Source organism: Gallinula chloropus (assembly GCF_964237585.1).
Source record: "Gallinula chloropus genome assembly, chromosome: 1".
In the NCBI taxonomy this organism is placed as follows: Eukaryota; Metazoa; Chordata; class Aves; order Gruiformes; family Rallidae; genus Gallinula; species Gallinula chloropus.
The window spans coordinates 205,948,421-205,960,047 of record NC_140085.1 but is presented as its reverse complement, the minus strand read 5'-3'; the positions used below and the strand labels follow the sequence as shown (position 1 = coordinate 205,960,047).

General features: G+C 46.2%; 1 protein-coding gene across 1 annotated transcript in view; it reads left to right on the top strand.

The window, feature by feature from the left end:
* Window positions 1–1,274: 1,274 nt before the first annotated feature.
* Window positions 1,275–11,627, top strand: part of EXPH5 (exophilin 5) — a gene marked incomplete at both ends in the record, with an annotated part of 33,934 nt that continues 23,581 nt past the window's right edge. The window contains one exon of the mRNA XM_084272278.1: window positions 1,275–1,393. Within this exon, the coding sequence (XP_084128404.1) occupies window positions 1,275–1,393 (119 nt within the window). The remainder of the gene's footprint in view (window positions 1,394–11,627) is intronic.

The window sequence follows — 11,627 nt, the reverse complement described above, 5'->3', positions numbered from 1 at the left end:
CCTTGTCTTTGTTTTTTGGTCACTAGGAATGGGTAAGCTCCTCTTTGGGCCAGACCAGTGATGCCAGAAGCTACACTGGAACAAGGAGCCTCCTGCAACCTGTTATTCCCGCTGTGCTCTAAGGTCCTTATTTCCACTTGCACCACACGACTTCCTAGTGGGGAAGCATTCTTCTCCGGGCCCTCATCAGCCCGCTGCGGGGTAGGAAGGCAGCTGTGAGCAGCTCAGCCCCGCTCCCACTGCACGCTGGCTTGCTACTGTTTCCACTGACTCGCTACCCCCTAACAAAAATCGTGTTAATTTTCTTCCTCCATATAGCTGTGCCCACTTCTGCAAGTCGGTGTGGAATAAAGACCTCCTTCACTGGAAAAGTTCAAAGGACATTTTGCTATGTATTCAACTCGCACAGCGTACTAAGCAGGCACCTACTTCGGAGAGACGCATCTGTTTGTACGGCTCACATCAGCCTCAGCACCGAGCCGGGCTGCGCTGGAGCCATCGGAATGAAATCAGGGTGAATTAACTTCAGAGGTGTGGCTTAAACCCCTCCAGGTCAACAACTTCTCTACTACTTCTTCGGGGAAATCTTAAAGGAGAGCAAACATGAAACATTGCCCCGTTCTGCCCCCGTGGAAAAGTTACCCCTTTGCATCCACTCCGCCAGACAGCAGACACGTCCTCCTGCAGCGGCAGGACGCTCCGGGCACGGCCGGCGGCTGAGGGGCCAAGAGGAGGCGCCCGGGCAGAGCGGCAGGGCCGCGCTCCGGTGCCACGGGGAGCCCTTCGGCGGCCGCAAACCAGCCGCCAGCGCTGCCGCGGGGCCCGAGGCGCCCGGCGCCAGCCGAGCAGAGGCGCGGCGGGGCTGCCCGGCGGGAAACGCGCCGGGGCCCGCACCGTCCCGCAGCTGTGCCTCTGGGCGGGCGTGTGCTCCGCCTGGCAGCGCCGGGGTAAACACAGCGCCTGGCGCGCAGCGCAAACACCTGACTCAAACGCTGACACCGAGCGAGCGGCTACTCCGGCTCCGACCCGGCACCGGAGTGACTGCCCGGCCCCGCCCCGCCGGGCCGCGCTCGCTCCGGAGGGTGTTGCCTAACGCGGGGCGGTGCTGTACGAGCGGCCGCGGCGCCCGCCGTCCAGAGGAAAGGGCATCCGTCCCTCGGGTGCCGGCGTGCGCGGTCCTGCCGGGGCTCGGCCATGCTGGTGTCACCCCGGGCTCCGAGGGGGTCAGCGCTGCCCGTCTGCCTCCGCCCGCCCGTCCGCAAATAAGCAAAGCCATGACCGCAGCGCCTCAGGGGCCAGATCTCAGTTTTTTAAACGAGGAGGAAGCCAGGGCGATTTTTCAGGTGCTGCAGAGGGACTCGGAGCTCCGGCGGACAGAGAAGGACAGAGTCAGGTACCGGCCTTAACACCCCCCGTCGCCGCCCACCGCACCCGCGCGGGGGTGGAAGGCGCGGAGCCGGGCAGCGGGGTTTGCGGCGGGGGAGCGGGGAGCGCACGGCCCCAGCCCCAGCGGCGCGGGATGGCAGCGGAGCGGGAAGAAGAGCGGCGGGAGGGCGGGCGGCTGCCGGCCGCCCCGCGGGGAAGGGTCTGCGCCGGCCCCGGCACCGCGGGGGGTAGCGGGGCTGCGCGGGTAGGGAGACCCGGGTTCGCTGCCGGGGAGGCTGCGGGTCAGCCGGGGCACCGGGGGAACGCGAGTGCCGCCCGCCAGCGCCGGCTGCTGCCGGGCCGCCCGTCCCGGGCATCTGCAGCATCGAGGCGTGTGGGAAACGCGTGTTGTGACAGAGACGGCTCTGAGTCACGGCTGCTGCTCCCCGTGGCTCCTTTCGTTCTACGACGAGGAGGAGGAGGAAGTCCATGTGTCTTTCACCGTGCCGCTGGCAGTAGGTGATTCCGGGGAGGCAGCGGTGCCGGGGAAGTTCTGCGGGACTTTGAAGGGAACCGTGGCGGCTCTCGGGCAGATCCCGGAGCCGATCCTGGCAGCTTCTAGAAACCAAGCCAAGCACTCACCTGACAGCAGGGCTGTTCACAAGACCCTTTCGAGTGACTTAACTGAATTCCCTCCGCATTCAGGTATGCAAGTCACAACATCTTATATGAGCGACCTTGTTTCTGGCTCATATCTCCTTTGTGTGCAATCACCAAAGCTATCTGCGGTGATAGTGAAAGCAAAGATCAAGGAATTAATAAGGAATATGCTGGAAAGTAAGGTGTTTATTATTAAAGGTTTTCGTTTGTTGCTCCAGGTGAGACTTGGGGTAGCTTGTGGGCAGTTTGCATGTGGAAGACACTACACCTGGGCACATTACTTTTCACAAGTAATGCTTTCCTGTGAACTGTAGAAGGAATGTTAATGAGTAACATTTCCATCAAGTGGATTTTTGTACTGTGTATTTTTTTATTTCAGTCAAATGGATTTTATGATGGGCATGGTTAAACATTATGTGTCAACACTGACTTGCATCCAAAACATGTCTTAGTTTTCTGCAGTGTGTAAACCTGGACTGAGTTAAGTTTGGCAGTTACTTTCTTCCATAATTTGGCATTACTTTTCTTTGATTAATTTCTGTTCCATGTGTCCTATTATGTGTGTCCCTCCCCCCCCCCCCCCCAAAAAAAAAAAGGAAAAAAAAAAGAAAAAGAGGGATGTTATGCTGGATATGAAGAATTACATGGTTGGGTAGTTTTCTGTTTAAAACTCAGTGTAAGACTTTAAAACCAGAGCAAGTGCAGTGAGGCTTCCAATGCCATAGAGACCCTTGTGAAGCAACAACCTGCTTTCATCTGCCCCTAAATTTGTATTTCTTTCTCTGTCTCTGTACTTAGGACTTTGTCAAGAGAAAGTGGTCTCTATGCAAAAGCTGTCACAATAAACATGGTATAAGAGGATGTTTCTGGTGATGCTTTACTGAGATGGAGTCTAAATCTCAGCTGAGACATTCAGAAGTTGAGCAGAAGTGTTTATGATCAAGGCTCCATACTGAGATCTAAGTTAAACTCCTGGATCTGTCAAAGGCTTTGTATGTGTCCTTGGGCAAGCCTCTTAATCTCTCTTGGGCCTAATAGAACTTACTTCTCACTCCACTAGTCTACCTGGTCTCATTTAGCCTGTAAGCTCTTCAGGAGCAGAAGGGTTCCAGTCTGTGTAGTGTTGCCCTGTGTTACTATAATCTAAGTAACACCTTGTAGAGCCAAATCCTACAGTTCCTATACAACTGCAGTGAGCTTCAGAGGCTTTAAACAAAATTGCATTTGCTCCTTGTAGTCCCATATCCCTGACACCTTGGCTCTATGTCATCCTTATTACAATTATTTTGATAAATAACTTTGTATATTTTTTTCTTGTTTTTTTTTTTTAATTCAAAGGTTTTAAAATAATGCCTGAGCACTATGGCAGCACACTCCTGGGATACTTTCAGTGTGATTTTGAAGCTATTTGATTTATGCTGTCAATCAAATGAGGCATATAGGAGGTGCTCTGGAATGGAATAGGCAGTTTTATCAATACTACTTTTTTGTGTGATGTCACTGAAGTGAGTTGTCCCCCAGACTGCTCTTGAGCGTGGTTTTGAAAGCAGCTAGTTGGAGTTGTACAGGGCGAGGGAAAAGTCAATAATAATCACTGGGCAGGTTTGTTCCATGACTGTCTTTATTTACAATATAGCTTGTCCCTGTATAGATCAGCCTGGACTGGATTGACAGAGGGAATGATGGGCTTGGTGGCAGACCACCAGTCAGGTTCTAATGACCGCGCTCATCTTGTACGTGCTGTTTCATGTCACATGAGCAAGCACATAGCTGTATGCAAATCTCTGAAAAGATCAAGGAAAAGTTGAAATCCATTCCCAGATGCAACTCCAGAGTCAAGACAAAAAAAAAAGCAGGAATGGGCTTTTCTCTTTTTGCAAGCTGTGTTTGTTACATAAGCAAAGGTTAACATCTGTTCATTTTGAAGGACAAAATCAAAAGTAAGGTCAAAAGATGAACCCTGCCATCATGCGTGGCTTATCTTGTCCAAGAAATGACAGCCATGGTTCAGGGGAGTTGACTCTCATATAAACACAAATGTATTGCAGTTCAACATGAAATACTGACCAATTCCTCCTCAAATGCACTGAGCTCTCAGCTATATAACTATGAGGTCTCCAAATGAACTTTTTTGTCTTTTCTTACTGTTTCCCTACACTGGAAGCTTCATAAAACCACTGGGGCTATTTTCACTCTGATTTTCTGGTTTCAGCTGAGGTAATTTTCTTTCTAGTAGCTGGTATAGTGTTGTTCTTTGCATTCAGTATGACAATATTGTTGACAACACACAGATGTTTTAGTTGCTGCCAGGTGTCGAAGTGCCTACACTAAGTCAAGGACTTTTCAGCCTCTTGTGCCCTGTCAGGTGCACAAGAAGCTGGGAGAGCACAGCCAGAACACCTGACCCAGGCTGGCCAAAGGGATATTCCCCACCATAGAACATTATGCTCTGCATGTAACTGAGAGGCTCGCTGGGAGGTGGGATCACTGCTCAGAAGCAGGCTGGGCATCAGATTGTTGGGTTTTTTTTCATGCAGTGAGCAATTTGATCTATGCATCACTTGTGTCACTATTACTCTCTCCCTGTGATATCTTAGCAAACTGGCTTTATCGCAACCCACAAGTTTTACAATTATTTTTTTCCCATTTGATTTTCCCACTGGGGGGGTGGGGGTGAGTGAAGAGCTGTGTAGTTGTTTTTTAGCCTCCTGACGGCTTAAATTGGGACACCAGACAAGTCCATGCCTTCCTGAAACAATGCATACTGGGGTCGGTCTTTGTGGAAAGGCTGGTTGCATTATAAGCCCCTCCCCACCTCCATTTCTCTTTCTGCAGCCTGTGTGTGGAGTGGGAACGTGTGGCCTTTGTGGACACTTGTGCACACTGCTGTAGCTGTGGGCTTCAGTTTGTGCTGTCTCTCCCTGTTCCTCCTGATGCCCCAGCACATCCTCTGCTTCGTTGGCTCCTTTGGCAGGCTTCAGACCTCGCTGCTTGGTCTGGAAAACGTCTCAAGTTTTGCTCTTCCTTTTATGCAGGAATGAACTGTGTGACCTGTTGGACCTTTATTTGTTCTTGCCTCCGAGAGGTAGCAGAGCTCCTGATGTGCCCTGGACTGTGGGTTCCTAGGACTACCTTTTTTTTTTTTTGCCTGTTTTCTCCTTCCCGGTGCCCTCTCGTGGCTGCTCTCAGCAACTAGCAACAGCCAGCCTGACTCCTCCCACTAAACAGGTTAACAAAAGCATCAACAGTCAACTTTGGTATAACTCACATGACTGTTCACTGCCATATACACTGAAAATAATACAGCAACTTGTAATCACGTATTTAATAATTTAAAAGAAAAAAAACACATTAATTTTGGACTTGGGTAAGACCCAGCTTCCGTATTCTTTGTTGTTAATCAAATCCACACTTATTTGTAATACCAACTTGGAGAAAACCTCATTTATCTTAAGCATTAGTGTTGGAAAAAGGATGGAACATAGGGCCTGTTTATCAGTATATATGAATTGTTCCTTAATAATAATTGTGGTGTTAAAACAGAAGTCCACTTCAATCACAAAATGCTGTTTTACTAAGCCTGGATAATGAAACTGATCATTTGACAAATGTGTGTGGAAGAAGGTTCCATCTCCCAAATATTTCAGTGTCACAGTTAGATGCCCTGGAGGGGACAGGGAAGAATCCAGCATGCTCAGAGCAAGTTGAGTTCAGATGGCTCCCTAACAATCCAGTTTCCATAAGGACACAGTGAATGTTTCCTGTAGGCACAGCTATTGATACCACAGGTCAGCTTTCCATACGTAATGAGATAGACCTGGAAATCATGACATAAAAACATTCCAGGTCTTATTTGACTTCTGATTTCAAGGCTTTGGGGTGTGCTCAGCTCAGCTCAACCTTTTTATTGCAGCAGCTGGGGACAGAAATTAAAACCGAATTGGCAGCTGAAGTTTGCAGAGTCCCAGGTCCCAACGGCTTAACAAACCCGTAGGTACTTCTCATGTTTGTCCTTTCTGCAGGAAGCCAATGGGCAGGGTAACAAGTGAGGCTGGCTGCTTTCAGTCTCCTCGGGACAGCACTTCAGAGCCAGGCAGGCAGCAGAAGGACTGGCAGTCCTCGTAGGAAGGCTCAGCCACAACAAGGCAAGAAGCTATGGGATATGGAGGTGGAGCTGCTGCCTTTTCCCTCCGTGGCAGCTCCTCCCTCTGCAGTGTGGAGAGGCATACAGTGCCCAGGCAGGTGTCCTTCCAGTCAGCCTTGGGGCTCCCATGCCTTCGACTGCCTCAGCACCTTCCCTGCTGAAACGGCACCAGGGCCCAGAGAAAGCAGCTGAGATGAGAGACATGGAGCCAACTACTTAAAAGACACAACAGGTAGGGGCTTATGGCATGGGAACAGGCAGGTTCTCCCAAAAATGAACAGTTGGGAGATATGGCAGAAGAGGTATGGATAAGTAGAGAATGTATTTAAAAGGGTAGAAGAGCTCTGAATTTTTTAATAATTAACTTCTATTTAGGAGATTTATCTGCTTTATAGAATGTCCCTATTGTGAGTACATGCAATAGCCTTGTGCCGGTTTAGTTTATTAAAACTTGAGAAAAAGGAAAATACTGTTATCTTCACTCTCAAATGAGACACTGAAAATTACAGAGACTGAATGACTGAACAGGGGAATGAACTTACCTCCCTGAATAGCAGTTTACCTGCTAGATCATGTTTCGAGAAGTAACTATGCCTGTATTATGTAAGAAATATTTTCTTTTTCAGTTGGAAGAATGGAAAAAAAATAATTAAAAGCTCAAGAACATATCTTGGGCATCAGCCACAGTCTATGAATAGGAACTGAAACAAGGGGGAAAGGGAAATGGAAGTTTTGGAAGAGCACTCATTCCCTTTGCTTTATTTCGGTTTGCTGATTTCCAGGTTGGCTTATACTTTTATTATTATTATGTAATTTATTCTCACAGATATATGACAGTGAGACCAGATGGCAGTAAAACAAAGGTTTGTTTTAATTTTATCCTCAACTTTAAAGATGGAAAGCAAAAGAAATTAATTGGGAGGTACACTCAGCACCACTCACTGTTCCTTTCTCAGCGACCCATTAACATACGATTCTTGTGGGAAAGATTAATCCCATCCTTAGTTTGTTCTAGACAGACTCTACAGCAGATCAGTAGGAACAAAACTGTTCTTACTGCCTTACATCAGATCATTTACTGAGTTCATCATTTGCTGCAAATAATTCCTTACTGTAGTCTCCTGACTGATATTTGCTCTCACACATCTGGCAACAGAAGATGGGAATAAGAAGCTGTGTAGGAAATGTATTTTTTTCACCTTTTTCCATACTCATAACCTTGGAAGGCATTTGTTGCAGAAGTGTAGCAATACTTGACACTCACTTAGTGCTTGAATTACTTTGTCTTTTGTTTGTCAGACCCCATTTTGTTTGAGGAGGTCTGACACTACAGCCTTTATTTTTGCTTATTTGCAGAAGTAGTTGATGCTCTTGCAGCCTCTTGGAGACAGAATAACTTGGGTGTCAAAGAACTAGATTAGTGGCCTAACTCCTTATTATTTGAAATAATTTTTTGAATCAGTCCCAAAATACCCATAAACTATGTGGGTGAGGAGAGCAGGATACCAGGACAGCACCACTTGGGTATATTGTTGTTCCAGTGGAGCTCCTTCCCTGAACAAAGCATTAATAAAGAAATTCTTTCATAAGAGATACTCCACCCGGGACGTTTCAGGGCACAAGTGCTCTATTGTGTCTTGTTTGTGGAGGAGGTACTATTATTACAACTGATAGTGCACCACTGGCATGTTTAGTGGTTTGAAAAATCACTTAGGAAAATAGGTCCTTGAAGCCCTGAAGTGTTAATGTGCTAAAGAAATGTAAATAGAAGCAAAAAATGCCAGGGAAGGCTGTGATTTTAAAACCTTTACTTGGTTTGGTAAACAATTACTGTCATAAATAATCCCATTTGGGGACTCCCCTTGTTTCAGTACTGTAAAGGCAATTAGTTAAGTTGCATATCAAGTGTTTTCCTCATCCCTGTTTTTAATAATTGTCTCTCGTGGTGGTGGGGCCTAGAGTCACGGAGCTTCATGTGAGCTGAGGAAGAGCAGGTGGTAACAGCCAGGGCCAAGTGGGTACAGTGTATGCCATTTTCTGTTTTGGCTTTAGCCCTGTGCATCTGGACTAACTAAACTGAAGTCAATGATGTAATTCTCAATTTTACATCTACAGACCAGGATTCAGACCAGCATTGCTCCCAGGTCTTTGATCTTGTCTTTTCATAGTGAATTATTTCAGTGTTAACAAAAGGTCAATCCTTTCCTCCAGAGCTTTGCACTTTGAGTTTGAGCGCAGAGTGTTTTCTGCAGCATGGCAGGGGGAGTGAAGGAAACCCAGGAGCACCTTTGTGGTGTGTTGTGTTTGGAAGAGCCTGTCTGGTAGTGCACTGAATGCATTTCCTCTTTCTTCATATTATTTGGGCCACAGGTGCTCCCCTGCCATGCCACCAAGGCCCGTCCCACCATCCCACCGTCCCAGCGAGGCAGCTGGGCAGCCACAGCCCAATCGCCACAGTGATGCAGCAGGGCCCAGACCAGGCCATGGTACTGAGTCAGGGTCAGGATCAAGCCTGGTGTGGGTAACTAGGTCCACCACAGACCAGTGATCACAGCGCAAGGGTCATGGCAATAATGCAGTTCCAAGGTCAAGCTGTGAAGTCACATTAGTGTTAGGGCTGGTGATGATGACTGGGGTCAGCCATGGGACTGTGATGGCTGGGTGGGGTGGCTTGGCTGAGGCCAGATTGAGCCATCAGCCTCGGGGTCAAGGCCAGGATCAGTTGGGCAGTGGCTGTGCATACACACAGCTGGGGACACCTCTGGGGCTGTAGCAAGGCCCAGCAGGACAGTCTCTGTTTAAAGCAGCTCCCAGGGAAGGAGGGATGGCCCTTGCTGAGGCCTCTGACTGTCTTCACAACAGCTGTCTCCAAGGCCACCAGCTGTGCTCTTTCCAAGCTGGCCCTGGGCCCAGGCAGCCAAACCAGCTGGAGTGGGAAGGACACCTGGGTGTTTTCACCCATACTCATTCAAACACAGGCCTTGTGCCAGCATTCAAACTAATGTTTGCATTTTCAGGTGACAAAATACTGTAAAAATGAAAATCATAATGACCATTATTGCTATTGTTATCTAACCCACTTTTTGATGTCACTAGGGCTGCCAAAAAGAAGATACTTGTTGAAACTGATGAGATTTACTATTAAGCCCATGAGTAGACAGGTTTTAAGTCCAAGCTTAATGGTGAAAGTGGAATTATTTGAGCTTTGTCTATACGGATAAATTGACCAGGTTTCAAGAATAAATAGGACAGGTACAGCAGTACAAGATAGCACTAACTACTGAGTAGACAGGCAATATAGGGAGTTATTCTGGAATAACTAATGAAGAATAATCCATTTTTTTGTTGTTTTTTCTATGGAGTTGTGACCCAGTGCACCTAGTGACTTGTGCACCTAGTGACTCATGCACCTAGTAGAAAGTTTGTGCACTTCCCCAGTTTGACCTTCCCAATAGTCCTGTTTCTACGTTCTCAACACCCTCTTTCTCTCTCCTCCAGAATTGAAGTGCACAAGCTAAAGTAATAATTGACATTTGTGGGAACTGGAAAGGGCTGTCAGATGGAAGAAAATGCAGTTACGGAGTTGCATGGAGAACTGTCTGAAATCCTGAAAACATCAGTAAAGTATGGTCACTCTCACTTTAGCTCAGCTTTCTTATTATATATCCATTAAAAGTTTTTGTAATACCAGTGGCATGTGCAGTAGAGTCACTGGGTCTCTGGGAGGTAATGCCAGTGAAGTGTCAACACATACTGCCTGTCATTGCTGTAAAGAAAGGAATGAGCATTGGTCTGCAGTGAGCAGCCTTAGAAGGACCCCAGAGATGTTTTCAGGTGCTGACAGCTTCTACACACTGTGTGCCAACACCTTCAAGTCCCCACTCATACTTCAGAAATATTAGATAGTTTATGCCAGGAAGTCAAAAAAGAGTTGCACCGGAGCATGTCTGATTTGTGTTCAGAGTGTGGGTATCTCCTCCAGAACTGGCAGAGCTGTGCTGCATTGTGTCCAGGTCAAGACTGTCTTCTAATTCTGTCAAAGGCTGCAGCACACACTTTCTGTGGTGAAACCCAAGGCAAGGCACTGGAGTTCTGATGGGTTTCATCTCTGAAGTACTTCAGATCCTTGAGTCCCTCTAGACATGCAGCACTTGCATCTCCTGTGGAAGTAGCTCTTGGAGGGATGTGGCTAACGGATGAGAGCTAAGCTTATTGGGCTGTATGTCCCAACTTCAGCTGGCATTCAGTAGTTTGTATTAGATACTGTTTTGACAGCATTTGAAAAATGTTGCATGTATCCATCTCCTTTTCTAATTTAAAATTTTGGGTTTGTCAGTGGTTTATGTATGCTGAATTTAGCATTAGTAATCCTTTAAAATCTTGTTCCTCTCTGAATCAAGTTTTCAAGTCAAGCTCAGTGAAGTTTTGAGCTTTGGGCATAGAAATCTTGTTTTCTTCTGTGTTCCGCAGCTTCAACACAGGACTGTACAAACCAAAGACTGACCCTCAGTTTGGCTGTTCCTATACTTGTTTCAAATTGGAAAATTACTTAATTCCCTGGAGCTTACAGTCTGAAAACTTTCACACCTTACTTCATGTGAGAAATGCGTTAAAGGAGGTAGGGAAAAAGTGGCACTTTTTCCTGAGACCCGTGCATCTAAATGTTTACATGAAATGTATTTCTAATCCTTTGCAGCTAGATTATTACTTTATCACTGTTAAATGAACAAAGCTGTATTTCAGTGCCTACATTTTAAACTCTGACCAGAAGGTATATTCTTTTTATCAGTCTTACCTCATAAATAAATAGGTGTATGTACTGGTATCATACTGACTGACCAAACACATCAAAACCACAAATTGAAAGCTAAGAGTGAGTGATGAAAAGTGCAGTCTGTTTACACTATATCGCACATATATATTACAGTTTAATTTGTGATTGGAATAATCAAGGAACTGCTTGTATTATTCATTATGTATTCCATATATATATGTATATATATATATCTCTTTGGATTTCAAGATTTAGGGGCCTGAGTGCAGAGGGCTGCAGCTAAGCAAAGCTAAAGCAGCGTGGCTGGGGGGGGGGACGACTATGTATGTATGTATGTATCTATCTATCTATGTATCTATCTATCTATCTAAAAAATCACATGCATACAAATATTATATGAAAAAGTATTAACTTACAAGAATATTTCTATTCTTCTGTTAAATTATGAGATTTTAAGCTACTACATCAGAGGATATGTGTAAGTATATATTATATGCATGTATATAAGCATTACATTTCCAAATGAAAAACATCCAGAGGATCAACTTTTAGAGTTTACATTCATTCTTAATGACTGCTTTCCTTAATTTAAAGCAATGTAAATAAGGCTTTTGTAGTGTTACAGTAACACATAAAGTGTGCAGGTACACACTGACCTTCTATCTTAGTTTTGTCGACCAGAGT